At 45.2% G+C, this 27124-nt stretch overlaps 1 protein-coding gene across 2 annotated transcripts in view; it reads left to right on the top strand.

The window, feature by feature from the left end:
* The window catches only part of LOC146811925 (sulfotransferase 1C1-like), a 315676-nt gene that overhangs the window by 201810 nt on the left and 86742 nt on the right, over nt 1-27124 (top strand). For both annotated transcript variants that reach the window (XM_085618882.1, XM_085618883.1), the window contains exons 5-6: nt 9996-10122; nt 24195-24289. In XM_085618882.1, coding sequence (XP_085475008.1) covers nt 9996-10122; nt 24195-24289 — 222 coding nt within the window. The remainder of the gene's footprint in view (nt 1-9995; nt 10123-24194; nt 24290-27124) is intronic.

The following is a 27124-nucleotide window of genomic DNA, read 5'->3' as shown; positions in this document are numbered from 1 at the left end:
ATATAGTTCTTCAATATCACATTCTAGGGGGATCTGATTCCAAACTAGATGTTGTGGCGGGTATTCCATCTCCTCAGCCACCAGGAGTTTCTTATACCATTTTGACATTTCCTTGCTCTTAAGGTGAACCTCTTGCAGAGTTTGCTCCGCCTCCCAATCTCCATGAATGTCCCCCTTTTCTGCTGTAAATCAAGAAACTAATTGCAAGTATTTAAATCTAGAGAAACCGCTTCCAATCCTAGCTCTTAAAACCTCCCATGGGTGAACCTCTTCTGAAGATAAAAGTTCTGATCATATGGTGATGCCTGCCCTTCTAACTGATGTTGCAAGGCTATCCATCAGACATAGCGGGGTCCCTGGGGATTCCCAGATTGGAGCAAACTCAGAGTAATACCCAATTCCCTATCTATACCTGACCTTATACCAAAGACTGAGGGCAGCCCTTAGTACTTTCAGACGCACTTTTTTGAAGTACCTAGGCCCCCCAAATTTATACAAAGAAACGTCTCCCCCACCGTCCTCCCTTGTCATTTCAGCCAATAGTCTGCCCCAAGATGTCTCCTCTGGCTTCGCAAGTAACATCCGAATATTTTAAAATTGAAAGGCAACACAGTACAATCCTATGTCTGGTAGAGCAAGCCCCCCTTTAATGAGCCTACGTCTCAACTTTTTCCATGCCAGTCTGGCACCCGTATATGCCCAAATAAAACTCACAATCTTACTCTGAATTTTACCGATATCCAGACTTGGAAAGTTAAGGGGGATGGCATTAAACAGGTATGTTAGTTTGGGGAGGATGACCATTTTTACTAAGTTAACCCTACCGAAGATTGTCAGGGAAAGGTTCTTCCATCTAGCAAGTAGTCGGTCCACTTCTTTTATAGTCCGGTTCAAATTAATCTGAGGAATTTTATCTATATCTTCAACTATAGTGATATCCAAATATTTAGACTCATGGCTCCTTCTGCCCCCCCAATTTTCAATATTCTAACACATTACCTCAGTTTTAGAGGTGTTGGCTAAATACCCTGACAAGGAATAGGTGCCCCCATCCCAAAAGTGTGTAGATACACCCTTAGAACAAGGGTTGTTCAGCTCTCCTCCAATACAAATACGGCACCGTCTACCCAAGTCTCTCCCCCTATTGCTGAGGTGAAAGTGTCAACCACACAGAAGAAGGGTGGAGTGGAAAAGTGTGTTCATTTCGAGACCTCAGTTTGCACTAAAGGTAGAGAGAGAGGCAGAGGCAAGAAAGTATTGGTTCCCAAAGTAAAAATAACACCCTCACTAAAGTCGTACTACAAGGTTCTGTCTGCACCCACTACTCATAGCTCTAACAAGGAAGGTACTTGTCCTTTCAACACCAGCAGGATGCAATCGGACCAGCCCCAGAACCCACCCTAGATTGCGACCTCGGCTATGCTAACCACGCCTCAGAGTGAAACACAATCCCCCGCTGCACTTCGTGTTTTGGATGGAGCAGTAGAGGCATTGTCAGAGATCTCTGGGAGCCATCAAATTGATTAGTTAGTATTTCAAACCGTTTTAGTGTTTTGGAGGCACAAGATGTTCCACTAGGCCTCCGCCCAGAACCAATGAATCCAGTACTGTCCCCCCAGCATCTTCCTACATCAACCCCAGGGTCTCTGGCTTATATCATATTAGCACTCAAGGATGAGATGGAGAATAGGTTCACAGTTTCGAAGTCGAATCAGGGGGCAATTCAAGCATCTTGTGTAGTGTTAGCCCAAAAGTTGAAAGAGGTATCATTAAGAACAGATGTGTCAGAGCAGGAGATACCGAAAATTAAAGAGGCACTCAATACCTCCACATCGGAAACGGCTAAGCTGGTAAGCCAGAACCGGGAAATGAAGGATGATCTAGAGGGTTTGGAGAACCATGCAAGGAGGAATAATTTGAGACTCATTAATGTTCCTGAAGCACTTGAAGGCGCTGATATGAGGGGGTTTGTGACATTACTTTTAAAAGAGACAGTTTTAAAAAATTCCCATATAGATCTTGATCAGGAGATACAGCGGGTTCATCGGGCCCCCTTTAAAAGAAACCCGGCAAAACAGAAGCCCAGAAAAATAATGATAAACTTCCATACATACACTGTCAAAGAGGCAATTCTATCAACAGCACTCAAGGAAGGAACATTAACATGTAACTCCCCCTCCAACTCTTTTTCATTTTCTATCAGGTCAGCTGTACGTCATACCACTGCATCAAAACAGTGGGAACTGGGCGAAAGAATGGAGGAACTGAATAGGCTGGAGGCAAAGCCACAATTTAAGTTTCCAGCATCACTTTGTATCATGTGGAATAACCACATGTATATGTATCACTTGGTTGACGAGGTTGATGCCCTCATCGATAAGATTAAGAAGGGTGCTGGGGTGTAGGGGGAAGGAACGTTAAAGCAAAGGAGGCCCTGAAATTAGAGAGACCTGGGATATGAAAGTTTAAAGCTCTTTTTTTTTACCAGCCCGAGGGACTGAGACTAAACAGGCTCATAACCTAATAAAAGGGAGGGTTCCCCGGAGGGAAGGGGGTTACGTAGGTGGGATGGGGGTGGTAGGTGAGGAGGAGCACGGGGTGGGGAGCAGTGAGATTTTTTTTTTTTTAAATTCTCAATCATACCTTTACCGTCTGCCCTGGCCTTCCCGTATATAATGATAAGGTTCTCACTAATAGCTGAACTGTTTCAATGGGTGTTAGTGATGTAAAATGTATCGCGTGGAATATAAACGGTTTAAGATGCCCTCGTAGACAAAGACTAGAGATGAAATATCTAGAGCAAAATCCTGCTCAAATTTGTCTTATTCAGGAGACTCATTTGAGCCACCAAGAGAGTCGTACTATTTTCGCAAGGTACTCTTGGGTAAAATATTTCTGTACTTCAGAACAGACAGTTCATAGCAAAGGGGTTGCCATTACGATAAAGCAGGGGGGCGGGCTGCACTATCAAATCAACTAAAACTGATCAAACAGGTAGATGGGTAGTAGCTATATTAGACTTTGGAGGATCAGAACTAATATGTGTATCTTTCTATGGTCCTAACATCGACGTACCTACATATATATGTAAGTTACAATCAAAATTGATGGAAGCAGTCTCGCCCATAATTATCGGAGGAGACTTCAACTTCCTTCTTGACCCCCTAAAGGAAAGATCTAATCAGAGCCATTATGTAGGTGCGCCTCGGGTGCGTCAAGCCTTGAAAAGTATGATCCATGATCTGGAGCTCACGGATCTGTGGAGGGCAAAGATGGGCGACAAACAGGGTTTTACTTTTCATAGTAAGAAACATGACTGCTTTTCGAGAATTGACTATGTTTTAAATGACAGGCCTAGCATAGATAATATGATATCAATAACCGTTCTGCCTAGTCATATATCAGACCATGCCCCTGTCGCATTTGCTTTAGCAGGAAAGAGGTACAATCTAAGGCCCAGATGGACATTAAAAAGGTCTATGTTGTTGGATTCAGAGATAGGTAGGGATCTTAGAGCTGCATCCCTAGACTATTTTTCAGTAAATATCAGATCAACATCTATGGACTATGTCTGGGATGCCTTTGTCACCCCGAGTGGGACGGATATGCCCAGACGTGGGTCCCGTGCTCTCTATGCCACTGGAGTCAAGCTATCCTGGCTGAGGAGGGGTGAAACCCTGAAACCGGTCCTAGGATGCTTGTTTCCAGTCCAGGACGGACCTGTCTTGGCAGTTCGGGCTGGACTGTTCCCATAAGGCACAAGGTCAAGACTGATTTGCATATGGCTGGGTTCAAACTGGAATGGCATGGTGAGCAAACAAACAATGGATTTAGGCCCAGATGTCTGTACTGGATGAATGTATGACATTGTCCTACATTCTGTCCATCAACTGTTGTTTTTGCATTGGACGCCTTTAAGGCATACTTAAGTTACATAGTCGTATTTGCTCGAAGAATATGGTGGAGTCACAAGAGTTACGGACATTGGAGGATAAAATCCTCCAACTAGAGGCAGAAAGGATTCGGCTCAATCAGGGGGCTTCGGAAAGATTGTTACAAGTTCAGAGGGACTTGGAAAATGCTCGCCAGGACTATAGGGGTATGTTAGATCAGAAATGTATGGCACAATGGCTGACCAAAAATATGCAGAACTTCGAATACGGAGAGAAGGCAGGAGAACTTTTGGCATGGAAAGCCAGAGCAGATTGTCCAAAGAATCACAATAATAAACTAATAATAAACAAGAGTAGGGAGACATCGAGTAGATTGGAGGATATGCAAGCCCGCCTGCTTTCACTATTCTGGGAAGTATGAGAACAGTGGTCCCAGCATACAGAATCATTCAATACAAAGCATTTAGAAAAACAATGTACCAAGAAACCTTTTAAGGAGGTTCAAATGCCTATTTAATCACATTGAACACTTATAATTTGTTATTACTGAGCTCCATAGTACAGACAACATTTTTGGTATCATAACAGTGCCCAGAAAAGAGGAGGAGGAGTCAGGAGGTGAGTGATAAAGTGTAGGATTTGGAAGGAAGTGAATACAAAAAATAGATGCATTAAGAACACAATCAAATTAATCGGCAAAATTAAATCTCTGCCGTATTTAAATTCAGATCAAATCATGATTCAAATATCTACAATTCTAAGAGAAGCCATATATATGAAGAAGATCACAGTACATCCTGAACTGGTGATAATATTGGCAAAGATGTTTCGACCCCTTAAGGCATGTAGGTACTCATTGCGACCTTACGGGATGGGGTCTTCATCAGGACTGGGGTGCAAGTGGAAGGGGGGGTGGGTGTGGGCACCCTATCTGTCAGAAGACAGGACTCTAAGACGTCAAAGGATCGTCAAAGGTGGAGGGTATCAAACTCCCCGAAGGTAACGACAGAAGCGGGAAAAGAGGTATCCACTATGTCGCAGAAAGGCTTTTCTGTCGAGTTAAATCAGGAGGCTCTCATTATTCAGCACTCCCGGAAAGAAATCCAATTCATTATGGACAAGGCAGTTGGGGACTAGTCGCCACTAATTCGCCGCCAAGGAATTAATCCTGCTTCTCCGGTCCCGTGTGAAGGATGAAAGGGGAAGCGAGCCGAGTGATCGTAGGTTTACTTAAGACACGAGATCATCACGTGATGATCTCGCGTCTTAAGTAAACCTACGATCACTCGGCTCGCTTCCCCTTTCATCCTTCACACGGGACCGGAGAAGCAGGATTAATTCCTTGGTCCCAACAAGGGTTGAAGCTTTGTTAGAGGAATTCGGATCCCCCCTATTAACAATGAATTAGACTTTAATGAAAAGTAAAATAAAAACCACTTACCTGTACTGCGGCGTCCCCGAGCTGCCCTCCTCCTCTTCCTCGCCTTCTCTGGGTAATCCTTGCGAAAACTGCGAATGCGCGCGCTTGCATTCAGGTAAGTGATTTTTATTTTACTTTTCATTAAAGTCTAATTCATTGTTAATAGGGGGGTGGAGGCGGGTGAAGGCGGGTGGCGGAGCGGAGCAGAGTTCCACGGAGTTTGTTCCCAACTCCGTGGACCTCCGCGTAGTCCCGCTACGCCAACTACGCCCAGGGTTAATAAATGTCAATGTCAAAAATATCCTCATCCTATACTTATAAAGGTAAGGAATAAAACATCGGAAAAAATGAATCTGTGTCATAAATATTGTTTCATTAAATATTGTTGTTTTAAATATATATATATAGATTAAAATATTAAGTATTATGGGGCCGATTATGATGCGGCCGGTATAAGCTCCAGCCTGCGGTCGGAGCCTTCAGGGCAGCATTGTAATGGGATCGCGCATTTTCCTTTCTGACTCTTCATTATGATGGAGACGGTCGCAAAGGAAACTGGCCAGTCAAAAGCCGGCTAGTAATCTCAAGGGCGGGCCTTTCCCCCCTTGAGATTACGATGCACGGTTTCCGACATGGTTTCCATGCCGGCCTCTCCTACATGGAAACCATGTTGGAAAGCGTGTTTGGGGGCCCCAAGCAGGGCCCCCTTTGGTTAATGGCCTTTGTTTGAAGGCCGAGGGGGCACCCCTGTTGATCCCTGCACCTTGTGGCAGGCACCTTGTGGCACCTCTCGTGGGGTGCAGGGATGAACTGCACCTCCTTTCCCTCAATGGGAGCTTGTGTTATGGACGGTTCTAAAGCCAGGTCGACCCCCAGAGGATATGACCTCTTACAGGCCCTTATCCCTGAACAATACTGAATATAAAATCTTGAGCAAGGTGTTAGTGCTACGCTTGCTACCACTGCTCCCACATCTGATACACACAGGTCAGTGCGATTTTGTTTAAGGGTGGACGGAGCTTGCAGAGCTGCACTACACGGAATTCCGCAAAGTTGCTCCACTCGCCCGCCCCTACTTTAATGTTTGATATTTTATGATGAAATGCGCATGCATTCATACTCTCAGGTAATCACAAGTGAGAGCCCACCTGTTGACATCCCTGTCCAACCCTCTGCAAGGTCTGCTAGTTCTCTTTCCTGTGTTCTTGAAACACCTGGATGTGTTTTTTCTTTTTTTAAATTCTTCGACTCTTTTCTTCTTGTCCCATTTTCCAATCAAACTCAGTAAATCAGTGACAGGACTCAGAGTTGTCTGTGTTTTTTACTTACTTTACTGTGATCTCGCAATCAGCTGCCCGGGACCTCTCGACGGCAGCTCTGATTCTTGTCTGTTGTTTACCCGTTTCCAAGGGCGACATGCAGTGCCAGGTCCCAACGTCAGCCTGGAACTTGGCTGGAGGTTGTTTTGCCTTGCAGCCTCCTCGCTGCATCCCTGCCATTTTTAAATGATGACTTCCCCAGCAGCAGTACTAGGCCCAAGAGGAGGGTGGCAGGGTAGGAAGGGGAGGGGAGGGGAGAGGAGGGGAGGAGGAGAGCTCGTAGCAGAGAGGGCCGGAGTGTTACCTCATCATGTGACTTGGACTGCAATCAAATTGTAAGGATGTGACTCACAGGGGCTAGTTAAGCCTTGGCTCCAGTTCTACACATGCACTCACTCCGGGGCTCTTACTTTGGGCACATAGAGAAAGGACTCACTCATTGACAAGTCACTATTTCCTTAGATTTTATTAAATGTGCATTATTTTACATGTTTAGTATAACTAGTGGTGGGTGCAATTCCACTACTTGGCGTAGACAGACATTTTTCCAAAACCCCACCTCCCAAGCAGAGTGCAGAGTGACAAAAACTCAGTGAACTCTGCTGGCGGAGTGGAGTTTGCCGCCCACCCTTAGTTTTGTTCCACATTGTAACACCTCACTTAATATACAGCTGTTCTCTCAGATCCTCGATGTTGCACGCGACCATTACCCATCAGGCGAGAGCCTATCAAAAGACCTGCAACAGGCCTTTGACACCTTGGGCTGGGATATCAAGTTTGTTGCTTTAGCGCGTTTCAAATACCTCCTACCTACATACGCCGGGTCAAACTTTTATACACTCATCCCACTGACAGAGCTACAATGGGAACATACATCTCCTCTTTGTATCCGGTGTTCAGCAGCACCATACAGGGATGTCCGCTCTCACCACTGCTCTTTGTGCTTGCATTAGAACCTTCAGTACAACAAATTTGACAGGCTGCACATGGATAGGGTATCACACAAGGCCCAATATTGCATGCCATATCATTATAAGCCAAAGACATGGCATTGTATGTACGGGATCTCTCTCTAGACCTAACACCGCTCTTCAAACTCCTCTCCTCGTTTGGTGACTTGTCTGGCCTCCGGCTCAATTACAATAAATCTTATGGTTTCTCCTCCACAGGTGCTATTAACAAAATGGAACTTTCTTTTCGGTCTGGTTGACTACAGATAGCGCCCCAAACATTCCGGTATCTCAGTATACAAATATACAGTGAAGCCAAAGATCTGTTTGATGGAAATCTCTTAGAGACCTTTGCTTCACTAAATCACAAATAGGCTTTTGGTTTACTTTGCCTCTATCGGTGGCAGGACAACTGACTCTGCCCAAAATGGTTATGTGTTACCCCAACTGCTGTACAAATTTGTCAACTTGCCTGTGGTAGTCCCTGCAACGTTTTTTTGAACTGATAAATTCCTTATTAATTGATCTGATGTTGGACCCTGATGGTGCAGGGTTAGTTTCCCCAAGATGCAGCTGCCCCCGACAGTGGCGGCATAGGTGCCCCAGACTTCAAGGCCTACTAATCGCATTGGTTAGCTGGTCATCACCTGACTGAAATCGTTTATACACAACACATGCACAACCAGGGTAAGGTGCACTGCCTGATCTGTCCAGGCGCCAGCGCACCATCACTATGTACCCTTTTACTGCACATAGCTCTGGCACACTGGAAGATTGCCCTGCATTACTCTGCCCCTCATGTGCATTATTCTCTGAACTCCCTCTCAGGGGTCTCACCACATCCTTGGGTACTTTGACGGAGAGGAGACTATGGCCCTGGGAACAGGCCAGGGTCACAATATTTGCTGCACTCTTTGAAGATCATACCCTCATGACCCACCAGCAATTTACTCAGACGCATGGCCTCCCGAAAACACTTTCTTTAATGCATGCCAGTATGGTACGCTATGTTCGTAAACACTGGGCACCAAATGGCTCCGAATCAGTCACTCATGAATTTGTGCAAGCGATTAATGCTATGGGCCATGGGAGCCAGATGGCTATACCGGGGCCTGCGTACGCACCTGACAGTTTCCTTGGCCTCCTTACGAACCAAGAGGGAGGAAGATCTCTAACATAGTCTCCATGATAAGGAATGGGCCTTTCTCATCAAAAACCCCAGGAAACTTGCTGCAAACTTGTTTCTAATTTATAAAGTTTTCCATTTTGCACAGGGTCCACCTTATGCTGCAAAAACTTCACTCCATGTTCTTTACCACCTCCATTGCCTGTCCACGTTGTCACACATAAGAAGCGGACCTATTACCCATGCTATGGGCTTGAGACTATCTTTCCTCTTATTTAGCGGCTAGTCATACAGCTCTACCGGACTTGGCGGAGTCTGGCCACTGGAAGGATGCTGAACACTGTATTCTGGGGCTAGGTCTAAGGGCTCCAGAGTGTTTGCACACTTTGCTGACTTTTTGGCAAATCACTTTATCACAAGACGCTTGAAATTCCATGTTGTACTCTTTGCCCCCTAGTGGTGTGAAAGGTTCTGCGGTGGAGCATGGCTGAAAGCTGTGCACTGTCGAGGGCAGAGTATTGTGGTTTATGGAAATGCCCCATAGTCATAGAATGGATGCACTGCTTGAATCATTTAGGGCCCCGGAATCAGCTAAGGAATAATGCTATCCCTGCTTTTACTTGTCGCTCACTCAGCCCTGGGAATATGCTAACCCGTGACTGTCTCTTCCTCCATTGCTGAGGAACGATGGTCTGTAGTGAGCCCTGCCGATGCTTTGCCAACCTGGTATCATCTTCACCGACAGACATATGTATTGGCATGTCATTCTAGCTGCACCAAAACACCTAGACCCCATCCCTATAGAATATGTAGATATATGAGTTCCATCCCGGTACAGATGTTTCTACTCCACGGCACACCACCAATGCATACATGTATATGCAGGCAATAATGAGTTTGGGTAAGAGGAGGGAGGGTAGAATGATATTATGGGATTGTATGTGTTATATTATTTTATTTGCATTAAGTAGACCCATACATATGTCAGGTCAACCTTACTCCAAGCCTCTGATACTTATATTACTAGCAACATTTCTACATTCCATTTCACCTGTGACTTTGCCTGAGGTTTTACAATGTGCTTTGTTTGTAAACATACCTGCTGTATCACTGTCTGTACTTTTTACTGTTTTATCCTGTTGTGACGTATGCAATAGGTATGAATCACTAAAATGCAGTAAAAATGCGTAAAAAAAAAGCAAATTATCACTTTTGTTCCTCACACTAGTTTGTGGTACTGAGGGATTCAAGATGCCTCTACCCTCTCTTTCAATTTTTCACCATCAGGTAATTTACATAGCCAGAAATCCCAAGGACAGCGTTGTCTCCTTCTACTTTTTTGAAAAGATTTTCAATTTGCAGCCTGAGCCTGGCCATTGGGAGCAGTATCTACAGAACTTCATGGATGGAAAGCGTAAGTTATTTCAGTCTGCATCAGATGAGTCTCTCCAACTGCTTACTCCATGAGTCTTCCTTTGAACGCATGGCAGTATGTGTGCGAGTGTTTGAGGCGCTGCGTTGGTAACCAAGCTTCACGTTATGACTTTACCACCAGGTTCCCTGATTGCGAGGAAGACACTGTTTTACTGCACCTCAGTTACTCAGGTTTAGGAAAAAGTGACTTTGTGGTAGGATTAGTGCTAACAAATGGTGGACCCAAAAGGGATATGGAATACTTGTACAGGAGACATAGCGTTGAAGCAGCCAGTTCCTAATTTGAGTCAGTGGTTGTAGGTGGGGCACACTGGCACTCATTTTGGGGATTTTGACCCATTGTAGGTAGATGAAGTATTATGTGGTGATGCCGGTTAGGCTTCGCCATGCAAAATTCTCCCAGACCTCAAAGATGGTCCTTGGATTTACAATAATAAATCCTTAGCTAATAGAGTGGCAAAGAGCTGTCAGCCTTTTCTAGTGGAACATGTGTCAAGCATTTAAGAGTAATAACCTGGACGATAAGTAATTGGCATGATTTGATAGAAATCTGATACCAAATTATAAAAATAAAGGGGCTTAATACAATGTTGGTCAGACACCGTGGTGGAAACGGGATCGATCGACCTCCAGTTGGTGGTCATGACAGCCTAATTCAGTCGCATTCCCACATTTTCCTATGGGAGCATGTCTTACGCCCGTAAACCTGCCGTATCACAAGTTCCCATAGGGAAATGGGAGGTTGTGTTCATCCCTGCACCGTGTGCCAGGCACCTCAGGGTGCCTTCCACGTGGTGCAGGAATCAACCTCGGCCCCCAACGGAGGCCACAGAGTGGGCCCCCAAACATGCTTTCCGACAAGCTTTCCATGTCGGAAAGCCCTACATGGAAAGCTTGTAGGATACTGTGCATCGTAATCCCAACGGTGGAAACAATGTCCATTGGGATTACGGGCCGGTTTCCAACTGGCCGACGGGCTCCTTGAGCCCGTTGGAATCCAGCCGGAATGACCGGCTGGTTTCAATTCGGACCGGCTGTATTGTGATCAGCCGGTTGGAATTGAAACCGACTATCTCTGTCAGAAAGCCTCCAACCTAAGCTTTCCAAGCGATATCATAATAGGCTCCTAAGTGTATTTTTATCTAATTTTAGACACCAAAACAAGAGTGATCAGATCCATACAACCGGAGTTATGGATTTTAGAAGAATACATAAACCACAGCAATTCAATACTGCAGATCTTTTGTATTGCAGTCATCTGGAAAAAGTGGTAGTGATTAACAGTCACTTGCAAGTTGAGTTGCAAGGAACCCAAGCAGGGTTAAGGTGAGCAGTTCCTAGATCTAACCCATGACAATCAGTTCAATTTTTCCTGGCCTGTGTCGCCCGGGTGCAATGTTGTCCTGGCTGCTCTTGGTGCTGAGCAGGACATGGGTGAGAGCTGCTTTTTACAGCTTACATGGTGCTCTGGGGACCAAGATGCAAAAACATAACTAAGGGGTTGTTACTGACGTCGATCGCAGGTTGGATGGAGTTCCCTCGAGGTGCGGCATTGAGTGCAGGGGTTGGTTGCCATACTGCTCTCCAACAAACCTTGGCAGCGTAAACTTTGTAGAAAAGTACTTCAACTTCAGGTGGTCCCAGGGAACATGGTAGTTGCTTGTATCTTTGTAAAAGGCAGAACTACACTTCTCACAATGCACTAGACCACCTGGATTTGGGCGATCCCTCTAAGGGCCCGATAGCCAGAGATTCTTCAGGTCTGGAGCCTTGTTTTACCTGCAGTTTGCAGGGGACTAGTGTCACTAGTCAAGGGCAGTCTGAGGATGTTTCAGGCTCTCACATGGGTCCCTCTGTCTGGGGCAACTGAGAGTTAGCCTACGAAAAGGATCAATTAGGCAGTTCCAGGAACATTACCGCAGGTGCAGAGTATTCCTCTTTTAATTTGTGCAAGTCCTGTTGTTCCAAACACAGAGCTCTTCTTTTTCTTCTTCGATGCAGGTTGATTCAGAATGGAGATTCTGGTGTCGGGGGGTCCCTTAAATCCTTTATTTAGGGGAGTTAGAGGTGTGGCAGCAATTAGACAATGGGCTGCTAGTCCCTGCAACTCGTCCACCTCTGAGGTGACCACATCCAGGGCTGTAGGGGACGTTTTCTACCCAGAACCCACTATTTCTACCACTTGGCAAAAGTCTTCCTTAGCTGTACCGACCAGACAGTCAACCCTAGAGGAGTGGATGGCCCTCTGACTTTGTATACCTCCTGCATACCTAATTTCCCACCTGTCCGGGAGCAAATGTGTTCGGGACTCGGGAAAGGTTGTTTCCTCCTTTAGGAGGCAGACCTGGTGCATATGAGAGGCAGTGTAGCCTTTGAAAACTCACCACCTTGATATGCCACTTCACTAGCCACCCTGAGAGGGAGGGGATGTGACCTCCTTCCTGCTCAGGGCTTTCCTAACTCCAGGGAGTGTTCACACTACCTGGCAGGATGTCAGAATCTTGTCTTTGGGGCTGCAAGCATGGGCTGCCAGCCAGGGCACAGAAAAGCTGGGACAACCAGGTATGCAACCTCTAAGGCAGTCACCTGGGTGCATGCCACATCACCCTTGACACAAGATTCATGTCAAGGGTAATGAGGCATGTTGTTTGATACCAAACACAACATATTTAGACGGTACCATAACTGAGCTGCCAACTTCAAATTTGATCACGTGACAGCCCATGTTCTCCTATGGACTGCCTACCACTTATAGTGTACTTTAATGATAAAGGCCACTATAGGGACATACAAGCTTGTACTTACATGCCCACACCTTTAATATAAGGCACCCTGCCTCTTGGACTCAGGAGACCTTCCTTAGGGGGGACAGGAAAATATTAAAAGCAGTGCATTGACAACGTTGAAATGGAGCAATTTACACTGTCCCTACAGTCTGTAATGGCAGCCCTGTGGTCATAAGTTTACTTGGGTTAATCTGGGTGGCACAAACAGTGCTACACGTCCTGGGGAACCCTTTACCACCCATGCCCTGGGTAGCTGTGCTGCCATAGACTAGGGACTTTTAAGGGGGTTAAAGTCCTCTGCAATTAGGGTTGCTAATTTGCACATAACAGTTTTAGGGAGAGAGCACTGGCAATGGGGCCTGGGCAGCAGGCTCCAGTGCACTTTCAGAATCATAACCATCAGAACGGGAGCTAAAAGTGGTACGCCCATAACTACAAAAAGGCAGCAAAGGATTGAAAGAAGAAGGAAGGGAAAATTGGAAAAACTGTGACAAAGGAAGACAGCAGGGATGACAATGAACCTCCAAGAGTGAGTTAAAGAGACAGAGAGTGGATGGAAGTGGATGAAAGAGACATGAGGTGAAATCAAAACTAGACAGCCTTGGTACTATGAACACCATCATTCAGCAGCTTTGGCAGCAGGCTTCTGAGAAAAACCGAGCCCATGACTTATACTTTTACAAATTAAGCAGTGTAAGCAGCCTGTACCCACCCTTAAATAAGATATGGACTAGACTAGTGGTTTGCAGGGAGCATTCACTGAGTTACTTAACTTGTATGAATGTATGAGATCATAGAGAATATGCGAAGTGGTTCCTGCTTGTTCAGTTATGCTGTGGGGAATGCACTAAACGTAGTCATGATGTTGATGACTCTTGCAACCAGCAGGCGCCAGGAGGTGGTGCAGTAGGGGAAACCAGTGTGTCTCACAGATTAACAGTGGAGATTACGTTGTGAATTCCAGAGGTTGTAAGGAATTGATGGTATTGTCCAGATGCTTGGATACATCACAGAGCTCCAAAACAGCTGCACTTGAGTTGATAAAGAATTACTTAAGCCATGTGAAGGGTGGAATCTAAGATGGTGAACTGCCATGCATTAGGCATAGACATAAGTTCACAGACACACTAAGGGCCTGATTACAAGTTTGGAGGTGCGGCTCCTGGTCCACCCCGCTGCCGCACCGTCAAACCCATGGTCGGGCCAGCCACCAGATTACGAGTGATTCTCGGGTCTGACAGGCTTTTTTGTTTACGTACCCATGGCGGTGCCCTGAAAATGGGCACCGCAATGGAAACGCCAAAAACTGTTTCTGTACGGCATGGGCTGAAAAGTCCATGCCGTGCAGGAACTGAGGTGCATGCACACAGGGGGGCACATTACGTGTCCCCCTGCATGCACCCCATGGTGCAGAGGCACAACTTTGTTTCCTCTCTGCTGTGGTTTTCCTGGAAGAGGAACTGCCATGAAAACCGTGGCCGACAAGAAACTTGTAATATGCTTGGCTGGACCACGGTGGTCCCGCCAAACATATTGGGGCATCCTGACCACCGCAACACTGCCAGGGAACAGTGGTTCCCTGGCAGCTGTGACGTGGCAATGGCAGTCTGACTGCCCTAATTGTAATAGGTTGATTGGAAGAGCACCATTGTCGTGCCCCCATGAGTCTGGCGGTCGGTGGACCTCCAGACCTCAAAATGAGGCCCTTAGTCACATGTAAGCAACCCATAGCTGTTTGTTTAGGTCAGCCCCGCCATGTACCATGAATCGGGGGTTAGACCAACACATTTTAGTGCTGATATCTGCATCACCGGTCTGAAATGCATAAGTCATGCATTATAGTGCCCCTCAACCACCCCCAAGAGGCACACTCTTCAAGGAGGTGCATTTAAGCAGCAAGTGCAACGGCAGTGAGTGCGCTGTTCTGACCAGACCACAATATGCTCTGACTCAAAATACGTTGGCGACTTGCTCCCGTTTACTATATTAAGTCTTCACACATCATTTTTTTTTTTTTTTTTTTTGGTCCTCATATGCCACCAAGGTTCTATATGCGCAATCAATAGGCTTACAAGCGATATGCTGTCACAGTTCATACCAACTGGAAGGGACAGACAGACATAGAGCGGGGGCCTCATCCCACAGCAATAGGGCTTGACTACCAGCGATCACCATACCATAACCTCAGGAGTTCAGCCAGGGTATTACCAGAGTGCTGAAAAAGGAATCAGAGCACCGCTTATACCTAGGAATGGGATAGATGGCTTAATCATTGGACCTGGGGGAAAAAAAAAAAAAAAAAAAAAAAAAAACAGAATCTCACTGATCCCATTTAAGAAGGTGCCAAAAAGATCTTTTGTCTGGGTTCCCTGCTCTAGCCAAATTAAACTTATAAACCTGCAGGGCAGAGGCGTACCATTCATTGATAGAAGGAGGTGAAGGGTCCTTCCACTTCCTGCATATCTCCCTTCTAGCCAGTAGTATAACGTAAAACACTAGCTTCTTCGCCAAGTTGGAGACCCCCTCTAAGATTCAGAAAATCACCAACTGGGGATCTAAAATTATTTTGAAATCTATTGAAGACGACAGGATCTTACAAATGGCTTCCCAGAACTGAGACAGAAGAGGGCATTCATAAAACATGTGGATGTCGGAGGCTGCTAGGAGCCCACATCTAGCACACACCACCATATTCCCCTGAATAAATTTAGAGAGTCGGAGGGGGGAGTAATATGCTCTGTGGATAGTAAAGATGTGGTTCCTACGCAACCACGCTGGTTTCACCACATCCCACAGCAATCTACAAGATGTACTCCAAAGCTCTTGCAAGTTAGTGTTACTTATATCAGCCCCCCAGAGCTCATCTGGAAGCATGAATACTCCGTCCATCTCCTCCAAAATCAGATTATACCAAGACGAGATCTCCTTCTTAGCAGGGGGTTTATCAATTAACAAAGTAATAAGGGTACTATAACCACCTACTGGTAACTTATTTTTTCGAGAGGGCTGTGCAGTATAGGAGCGAGACCAGCTGGACATCTGCAGATATTTTAGCCTAGCAAGGCAAGGACCAATCTTTCGACTCAGACACTCCCAGGAAAGCAGTTCCCCCCTCAACAAATAGATCTCCCCAGACCTCCACCCCTGCCTCTCTAATAGGTACTGCAAGTGAATCTCCCAACCAGGGTGGATTATCGGGCAGATCCCATAAGGGAGTCCTACAGCTATAGTACCCTATTTTAATGGATTTTGATACCTGGGCACAAGTCCTTGCCATTCCCAAAAGAATTTTCAATTTAATTTTTTTAAAGAACTTGGGATCTCCAAATTTTAGTAGGAACCCAGACTGACTAACCCCCTCTCCCATAAGCAGAGTGGTATATAGAGTTCCCACCCCATACTCTAATGGTTTCTTTAACAGCACCCTGGCATGAGATAACTGGAACGCCCAGGCATAGACCTGGATGTCCGGGGCAGCCAGCCCCCCCCTTTTCCCTGCGCCTCCTTAACTTTTTCCACGAAATTCTTGGAAGATGTTTATTCCAGATAAAGGTGTTAATCTCGGCCTGAAAAGTTTTAACAGTGGGATAGTGTTGAAAAGAAAGGAAATCTTTGGCAAGACAGCCATCTTGACCAAGTTAGCCCTTCCTAGTAGAGACAATGGAAGATGGGCCCAAGACTGAAGCAACTTACGGCAGTCCTTAGCTACCTTGGAAAAATTGATATTTACGATCTGATCTATATCCTCCACAATATCGAGGCCCAGATATCTCAACTTATTTCCTGGCCGAATACCCGAGATACAAAAGCTCTGATCCATACCCCAGGTCAACATCTCGTTTTTGAGGCGTTGATCTCATACCCGGACACTACCCCAAATTCCGAGGCTAGCTTGACTATTTCCGGGAGAGCCGTATGGGCATCAGATGTAAAAATGAGGATATCGTCAGCGTACAGGGCCACCTTTCTTTCCCAACCCCTGTACGCGAACGCCTTGATGTTAACATTATCCCTTAAATTTTGAGCGAATGGTTCAACGTATAGATCGAAAAGAAGTGGGGAGAGGGGGCAGCCCTGTCGTGTACCCCTCGAGATGTTAAAGGGGTCAGATAAGATGCCATTGATCAGTACACAGGCACTTGGGTTCTGATATAGTAGACTGATTGCCCGGCGAAACCCTGCTCCCACATTGAACTTTGCCAAGGCCTCCGACAGATACAACCAATTAACTCTGTCGAAGGCCTTGGTGGCATCCAAGGTAAGAACCGCCAGGGGGAGAGACTCCAAAACTGCCAAGTCGATAGCCCCTATTAAATCAAAAGTTAATTCATATAGCTGTCGCCCCTTGACAAATCCCTTCTGATCCGGGTGTAAGATGTTGGGGGCAACAAGAGCTAATCTGTTGGCCAGAATAGAGGCAAATATTTTATAGTCGACATTTAGTATGGAGATTGGCCTATAGGAACCACATGCAGTAGACGGTTTCCCTGGTTTTAAGATTACAGTAATAGACGCACTGTCCCATGATGTCGGGGGCCGACCACCATCCAGTAAAATATCGTTAAATAGTAGTACCAGGAAGGAGACAAGTTCCTGCTCCAGGGCTTTATAAATTTCAGCCGGTAGGCCATCTGTACCAGACGCCTTCCCTTTTTTGGCATTATGTATAGCCTTGATAACTTCCTCCTCCGAGATTTCGCTATCTAACCTCTCACTTTGCTCATCAGAAAGTGCTGGAAGAGTAATCTTACTGAGCCAATCTTTAACACTAACTGAGCTGATGTTCTTATCCTCACAGTAGATATTTTGAAAGAATTCTCTGAAGGCGGATCTAAGAACGTCAACCCGGGAGAGTGGGGAGCCATTGACACTGATCGCCTCGATATTATTACGGACTTGGTCCGTTTTGGTTTTCCATGCCAATAGCTTCCCCGCTCCTTCTCCATACTGGAAATGTGCGAGCTTGCTGGCCTCCCATTTTTCTTGTATCCGCTGATTTAAGATAGAAGCAAGGTGGCCCTTTAAAGAAATTAATCTTCCAGACAGAAGAGAGCGATCCTCTGCTGTAATGGAATCAGCGTCTAGATCTAGCTGAATCTTAGCAATATTTGCTTCCACTGATGTCACTGCCTCCCTATTTTCCCTCCTCCTGTAAGCCGTTTTGTTTGTAATAAGGCCTCTCACAAAGGCTTTAAGAGAGTCCCACACCACTCCGATGCTTGCCGATCCTACATTTGTTTTTAAAAAGTGGCTCACCTCAGACTTAAAGAAAAGAACATCGTCTGGGTGAGAGAGTAAGGAGCGATCAAAGGACCAACTCCTAGCCGGCAAACTTAGCATCGATATAAGCTCCATAGCTACTGCAGAGTGGTCAGATAGATGTAATGGGAGGTATTTAACATCTTTAACAGAATCTACTAACGTATGGCTGATTAATACAAAGTCTATTCTGGAATGATGGCGATATTTTTGATTTCTATAAGAGATACCCAGCTGTTCACCTGCCCTCAACCTCCAAATATCCACATAGCCATATTGCTTCATTCCATTAAGCAAAAAGGATCTAGATTTTGATGGAATTCGAGATCGACTATTATGCGATTTATCCAGAGTGGGGTCTAGGACAATATTAAAGTCACCTGCAAAGATTACAGGCTCTGGGAAAGACAAAAGGTGAGAAAAAATTACCTCCAAAGATGTCGGATCGTCCTGATTGGGACCAAAATACCCCACGATAGTAAACTGACTGCCCAGGATAGAAAGGGAGGCAATAACCCATCTACCCGCTGGGTCGACCTTAAAATCTAACACTCTAGCCCTGAGTTGTTTTTTAAAAATAAGTGAAACCCCTCTGCAAGTCAAAGATTGAGAAGTAGAGATTGAAAAGTCGATCCACTTATTCTCCTTAACTAACGCATCCATTTCATCCTGAACCAGATGCGTCTCTTGCAGAATAATAACCTGTGCCTCTGAGTCTCGAAGATATTGTAGTATTTTCCTGGCCCTAGGTTTAGTGCGCAGCCCATTTAGGTTCCACGATATTATCTTTAAGTTAGCCATTTCCATAACGCCTATCCTGACTACTGACCTTAACGCCTCTCAACCCCACCCGAGGGTTTGGAACATCTCTCGTCTGACCTATCCTAATGTCTGATGGTTGCATATCTGAAGCTATCCTACACCCAGCAAAATACAATAGAGCACAAGGTTGGCACATGAGGAATTTTATGAAACATTTTACCCCGTGACCCCTGTATCCCCCCTCAACCCCCTCCCTCCCATGGAGAACCCTTGGTGTATCTAACCGGAACAAATCCAGTAGATAGCACCCCATCTCAAGCTCCCGTGACCCACCCCGACTCAGCCAAGTTTCCCTCCAAAAGTGACCTAGTTACACATTAATTCTAACGAAATGTGTAAGTGTAAGCGTAAGTGCAGGTATGTGTGAATGGGAGTTTATGGATAGAACAAGGAAAAGGAGAAAACAGACTAGAAATCCTACCCTTCACCGAAATATTTTTTTTTTTTCCTTTTATTTTTTGCTTATCTCCCCTACCCTCTTTTCCTTCCCTAAGATAATTATGCTGTAGCCATAACTACCTCTTCTAATTAACAAAGACTAATTTCGATACCTACAATTCTGCTAATATATTTAAACACTCAGAAGCCCATTTTTTTTTTTGTGTCTGAAAATTTACAAAGGGTACATATTAGCCAGCTGCCTTATTACCCAAATCCAAAAGGAGCTCGTCAGCGGCTTGCACTGACCTGATGTTAAACATTTTATTGTTGAACATCACCTTCAGGGCAGCAGGGAACACCAACTGAGCAGTTGCCCCCAATTTTCTAAATGCCTCAAGCCGCCTGCCAAACTCCCACTGCTTCTCTAACGTAACCCTAGAAAGGTCAGATCTAATGAGGAAAGTAAATCCCTTACCAGGGAGGGATTTTTGTTTTAGGGCTAAGTTGAGGATCTGCTCTTTAAGGGCATAGGTATGGAAGTTAACCAGGATTTTGCGGGGTTTAGATCTTTGTTGATTTCTCCTGAACGGATCTCTGTGGACCCTCTGAATATCGATGGTCAATTCCTCTAGAGATTTATCAAGAGATAACGACTCCTTCAGCAATTGCACCACAACATTTTTAATGTCAGAGCCTTCGGAACCTTCTGGTACATTAAGTATACGTATATTGGATCTTCTGGCATTGTTTTCCATCAGCTCCATCCTATCAAGTAGGGCCTGATCCTCCTTTTGCAATTTAACAATGTCCTCCTCGGCTTTGTCCAGATGGATAGACAACACAGCGACCGGCTCTTCTAGCTTCCCCGTCCTAGAGGTCAACCCATCAATCTTTTTGTCTAGAGACTCGCAATAGCTCCGAATGTCCGCCTGATTGGCAGAAGACTCTTCAAACCCTTTTTTAATGTCCCGGGATAGGGTTGAAAACATTGCCAGTATAGAGGCCGCAGAGATTATGCCCCCCGTATCCTGATCCACTGGGGTTACCAGATCAAGAGTAACAGAGTCCCCTGCTCCACCTCCTTCTCTTGCATTAACATGACTTCCCTCCCCCGGAAGCTCAGGCTCCAATGTCCTGATCGAACCTCTGGTCACTAAATCGCCCCCAAGTAGATTCAGTGAACCAGGCTGAACCGGATCCACCTCAGAGAAAACACACTCAGAAGTGAGCATAGGACCTGAGTCTCCACCGGAGGGGTCACAAGAGACAGGGACAAAGTCTAAGGCTGGAACTTCCAGGACACCTAGGGCATCCGAGACGGGCAAGTCATTGGCGCCAGAGACCATTACTGTCGAGGGGGAAGACATGCCCTGAATCTCTGTCAAACAGAGCACCTGTGGTACAGCTTTAAAGTATGAGCGCAGGGACGGCGTTATCTTATAATTCAAATCAGGCGCCACGTTCAAATCCCTTTTATGTTTCGCTTTACCCCTGACCCCGTTTGATCTTGTACACTTCGATTTCACTTCCGCAGACAAATAAGATGAGGCTTTCTTACCTTCAGGGGGTATGGGTCCGCTGTGTACCAAATCAGCCAGATTTACCTGTGGAGTAGGGACAGGCTTCTTCCGCTGTACCTTTATGAGCACCTTGCCTCTTCTACGAGGGGCTCTACTTTTGGATGGCTGCTGATGTAACTGTAGAGACTTCTCAGCTAACTCCTCCGCGATCCCCTCCTCAGCGCTTTTCTCGTTCTTCGTGCCCTCAGGGCACTCAACACCCCCTTCACCCTCCACCGCTCCTCGAGAATTATACTCGAACTTCTGAGCCTGGGTCTTAGTGGAAACACTACATGCAGTAAGAGCCAGACAGCGTGCCTTCCTCCCCCGACGCAGCTCCAGGGCGGCCACGGACCACAACCTTAACCTCAGATCAACCGGTATTATGATTTGACTGGGGCGAGTAGCACACGCTGCACCGCCGCTACCTCCACCACTGAACTCGCTACCTCTGATCATAGAGAGGGAAAACAGCCCGCCTACGCCGAGCCGTGCCGGAGACCAGGTACGATAGAAGATCGTTAAGGGATTGGAACAAACACTCCGTATTCTTACACGAGTCGGACGGAGAAACAGTACTCTTTTCTATTTAATACAGCCAAAAGCTTTAGCCAAGGATATGAAACGCCAGATTATGGGAATCATTTTTCAAACGCGTTTCTCATGTCTCAGACGTCTAGGCAGAGTACAACGGGAGCCTGATCACAGAGCGCTGCAGCGAGTCAGCCGACTGCCGCCATGTTCTCCCTGTCTTCACACATCATTAACTTTGAACAAACTGTAGGCTCCGGGGCAGGCCCTCAATGCTTAATGATCTCATACAGCAAGTCGAGTGTACCTTAAGGTCTTCTAACAGTTGCAGACATAGCAGATAGTTTAACATGAGGGCGACGCCTTTATTTGTCTGGTCTCAAGTTAGTATCCTGCTGCGCAGTGTTGGCCCACTGCCTCTTAGGCAATTTTATAGATATCGTGAACTCGACCCCGAGCATTGGAGAGCTGATTTGTGAACAGATAAGGCACCTGTAATGCGCACTCACTGACGGCTCCATTGCCTCTCATTGCAATGTTTGAGCTGCTCTGCTGGACCTCGGACTGCTAACAAAGAAGCTGCTCCTCTGCCCCAGCTTCATACCGGAAGCAGGAGTCCTCATGGTTTTCTTCCAGCAGGGCATCAGTGGTCAGACTTCCACTCTCCAAGGAAAGAGTGGTTGTGAGGAGCGTGCGATGCTTGTTTTCCGTCATCCTGCTCTCCATTCTGTGCCCTCAAAGCCAGTAAACAGTTTGGTAGATAATTACCTTGACGGGTGGTGCATATTGTGCTTGCTCTCCCCCTTCCAAAATGGTGCTAGGTGGAGAAGAAGATCTTCGACTGAACAATAAGCAATTCAAAACAAGCCCAAAGAAGGGTGATAACACTGATTTACAAAATGACAATTAAAAAATAATGGAAGTATTATCAAAGATCGTAAGCCTTTTTTTTAATCCAAGGTGCTCATTGATTGGTGAGTTTGTGCATGTAAGTGTCTTTGGCGGTTCGTGAATGTTTGTGAGAATCTAATAATGCGCCTGCATGGATGTACATGTGAACACACTATTCATGGATGATTGATTGGATAGTTGAATGTTTGCAAGAGTAGATCAAGCAATCAATAAATAAATCAGGGGCTTATACAGCGCGCTACTCACCCGCGAGGGTCTCAAGGTGTGTGATGAGGTACAGATGTGTGTGAGTGCATGAATGAATGAAAGGGTGGCTGAGTGCATTGATAAGTAAGTGAATATAAATGAGTGCTACTTGGATAGATTTGTGGATGAATAGAAGAATGAGCAGATGAATAGGTAAATAAGAGGATGGAAGTGCATGTGTGGTCAAATGAGTGAGCAAGTAGATGAGAGAATGGATGCATATATATTAGTTAGTGAGTTCATGGGGAGATAAGTAATTGTATGTAACTCACTTGCACCTGCACTCATAAAAAAGCTGGTACACTTATACCAGCAACCCCCTTCACACCTGACTGCCACAAATACCAGTAACCTTCCTCACACCTGCAATGGAAGTTGCTAAATAATCTCATTTGCACCTCAGTCATGCAACTGCAACTTGCACCAGTAAGCTACTCACACCTTCACTGTCACTTATACCAGCACCTGTACTAGCACTTTAGCTTTCAGATGCACTCACACTTGGGCTAGCATCATTAATCTCTATTACAGCAGCACTGACATCTGCTCTTGGACTAGCATTCTCTCCTGCACTCCTTCTTGCACTCACAGCTATTCTGACACTTGCACCAGTAACATCTGGCCACTACTAGATGATTTGAATAAAGTAAATTGGTAGCTTCATGCAGCGACTTAGCCTCTCGCAGCCGCACTCACTGCAGAGTAATGGACGAAGGTGATAGGGAGACTCCTGGTAATGGATGGTGAACTTGTATACTGGTGGAGTATAAACTGGTGAGCAAAAGTTGTTGCTTTATTCTGATTGCAAAGTGGATGAATAATGGAGACTAGAAAAATCAGAGCAGATGTGTGTGGCTTACAGTTGGGAACAGAGCATGTGACAAAGCAGGAGCAAGGGGGAATCTTTGATTCCACTGACTATCATTGTCTTGCAATTTAATTTCAGAATTGCAAGGTCTGAGGAAAACCAGCCCTTCCATGTACCCCACTTCAGGCGTTACAGTGCCTGAGCAGAGCTCTGCATTGTACTCAATTTCTGCAGTCTGCACAAAGTTGAGTTCAACGTCAGTGAGGATGGCTGAGGCTCTGCGCTGGGGCCTCTCTCAAATCCTAGTGCCCTTCCATTTCTGGTGCTTTGCAGCAGATTTAAGATCTTAGAGTTTCTCTTTGTTCAAATGGGTGTAATTTCTGATTTTTATATGTTTCCCTTGTATTCCTTGCTTGATTTTGCTTGCGAGAACTTGTCACTCATAGTCGTTGAATGTCACTCATAATTACACTAAAATTATGAAAATGTCACACATAAGCAATCTGAACCCTTGGCAGTTATGTTAAGTGCTTAAATTAACTGAATAAATGCGCTTAATAAAGAGTTGGAAACAGGTCAATGGAATGTCCTATGAAACTTGCGTCACCAGAATTTGATGGTCCTTAATTAGAAACCTAGGTGGGCAGTCCTCTGCTTATAAAATGTACCCATTGGACGCCTAAAGACCTCCCTGTTTGCTGTCTACTATGAAAGGTGCTCTTATATAATCACTCTGCTTTTTATGTAGTTAGCTGGGGCTCCTGGTACAAGCATGTCCGTGGTTACTGGGATAAGAAGGACACACACAGGATGCTGTACATGTTCTATGAAGACATCAAGGAGGTAAGTGATTCATTCTAATGTGCTTTTTGTTGAGACATATGTACATGGCGGGAAAGCCAGGTCATCCTTGAAGCAGCACTACAAGCAATGCGAAAATCCATCTGTTAAAATACACCCAGTAGATCATATGTAATTGAGTGCCTTACCTTTATATATATTTTTTATTCACCAGTATGAATTTTGTTTTTATATTGGCCCTTCAAACACATTGATATGTCAATAGTTATTTAGGTTTGTAACATTCAGTTGAAGGACATAGACCTTTCTTGTCTATGTATACTGTCATTATTGTTCAGAGATTGTTGGTCATTCTGAGGTAGCCATGGTGGTAATTGCTGTTTACAGCTAAGGTCCCAGGATCTTAAGGCATATTGTGGTTAGTTAACCTTTGTACAACTGAGTATACAAAAGGTGTAAGACAAGCAGTGAAGCCATACATTAGGAGGTAGAAGAGGGTTAAGAACTAAGATACCGTGTGGATCTCTGGATGCCTTCTATTTGGCCCCTCAAAGCCGACTGATACAGTGAACCAACCATCGAGGCTTGCAGCAAAGTTCAGACAAATCCACCCTGGAATCCAGAATGTGGGAGAATTCCAACTACAGTAGGTGGAGGTGGTATCTGTAGACAGGAGGAGGGCTGCATATGGGAAAATGCCAGGATGGTGGAAGTTGACAGCAGGGGCTCTTCTTTGTCTTGATGAAGTACAACTGTTTGTTGGAACAGGAACAACAGATGTTGTAAAGACGTAGCACATAGGCATAGAGATAGTTATAGGTAGGAGCCCTTAATTTTATGATCCTCTTGCAGTGACTACCATCCACGCAGGCCAGTACTCCACAGCACTTAACATCAGTGTTTGTGGTTAACTGGACTTGGAAAGGACCGCAGCACTGAGCTGGATGTTAGGCTTCTGCTGGCGGACTGGCACGCAAACACAAACCCAAACCCTTGTTGCAGTTTTTTCAGAGATGATCAGATAGGCAGGTAAGACTTCCTGAATCTCAGAATCGAAGATATAGAGACAGCAAATAAGTTGCCTGCAATACTGGATGCTAATATCATCATTGAAGTATAATTCCAGAGAAGTTGGAGTAACTGGGGAATTTGGCGAAAGCAACATGGGCTGTCCCATTACAATTAAGTAGGCACGCAACTTAGGGCCTGATTCAGAGTTTGTCAAATTGGTACTCCAATGTGAGAGATATCCCGCCTGCCTTATGACATCTACATTATTTCCTAACGCACTTGTAGTAAGGGAAATGGGATACCCATCACATTTGTGAAAGAGTGCCTGTCTGCCAAACTCTAAATGAAGCTCTTAGTCCTTTAACTTTGGATGGCTCTGATTGACCAGAGTTCAAAGGAAAAAGCATTGGGTCACTTGAGACCCCTTTTGGCACAAAGTATAGCTAATTTGCTTGTCAAAATGGAGCTGAAACACTCTTATCTTCCTCTATGATTCGGGACTATAGACACAGTGAAAGTAATCTTTGATCTATAACGTTTTGTATTGTTCATGGACTACAACTGTTGAGTCCTTGCATAGTCATAGTTCGTTCAATGCTCCAAATGTGCCCACCTTCAGGCATCTTCGGCTCTGAATAACAATGTTTCAGATGATTGAAGTAGCCAGGAAGGGAAGTACCGGACGGAGAATTGTGGAAGTAAAGAATAATGATTTTATCACTTTTGCTGTGTTTGGGCTTGGACATTAGGACACTACAATCACCACAAGACATCAAGGGGAGACGGAGGCAGGACTCCCTCACCTGATTACCACACCTGACGAGTGCAATAAAGTTTGAATGTGGAGGACTGAGAGAGATTCCGATCCAGTATACACCCTCCCAAATATATGCAAACAGAAATTAAGAATACCATTCCGTATTGGATACTAGAGCAAGTATTCAGTGTCCGGATCTTAAAGATCACTAGAAGCGTTTGCCTAGTGGAGCAAAAGCCCTCACCAATGCTAGGATGCTGCTATGCCCAATGGGAGATCTTTTTTTATCGGCAACCTGTTTATCAAAAGTGCCACTCAAATGCCCACAATGTTGAAGGACATCAGCAGGACTGTCTAGGAAGATTGGAATGGTGTGATTAAAATTAACCATTTCGTTTTAAGAGTCGTTTTTATACATTAGTGGGGTCTATGTTAAGATTCAGAGACTATAAGGGCAATGATCTTCTTTATTTCCACTAAATAATTCTTAGATAGTCATTTGTCTATGGATTTCTTTGTCAATTAATAGGTCTACATGTATCATGCCTTTATATTCCAGAGAGGATCTGTGGAAATTCCTCAGGACAAAATCTCAATAACAATCTTCTCCTGTTCCTATACTAGTCAGGGAAAAAAGTAAACCCCCACCTCTAGTGAATGAAAAACATTTGTCCATAAGACTTACATTCCATAAGCTCTGGGTCTAGTTTACTCAATTATATTAGTGACCCTAAATTCTTAATTAGAAGGCCACATAGGTAAGTGGATATTGGACTGTTCCCTGGTCATTTCCCCAAAGATGTGTCCCAACTGTTGGCCTCCCTGACTTCCACGCCCCAAAGGTAGCTTCACTAAGTCAACGCTTACCGTGACCTTTAAGATCCAGACATTGAATACTTGATCTAGGATCCAGTGCGGAACGGTATACTTAATTTCTATTTGCAGTACTATAAAGCACCAGCTCACAGCCAGCTGCGAACGACGCTCTGTTTGGACTTTGGGACACTACAACTCCCTCAAAGTATAGAGGGGAGGAGGAAGTGGGACACCCTCATTTGATTACCACACCCGACCAATGCTATAAAGCATCCGTTCACAGCCCACTGCAA

This window comes from Triturus cristatus, chromosome 7, assembly GCF_964204655.1.
Source record: "Triturus cristatus chromosome 7, aTriCri1.1, whole genome shotgun sequence".
Lineage (NCBI taxonomy): Eukaryota > Metazoa > Chordata > Amphibia > Caudata > Salamandridae > Triturus > Triturus cristatus.
This window is presented reverse-complemented; position numbering and strand designations above follow the sequence as displayed.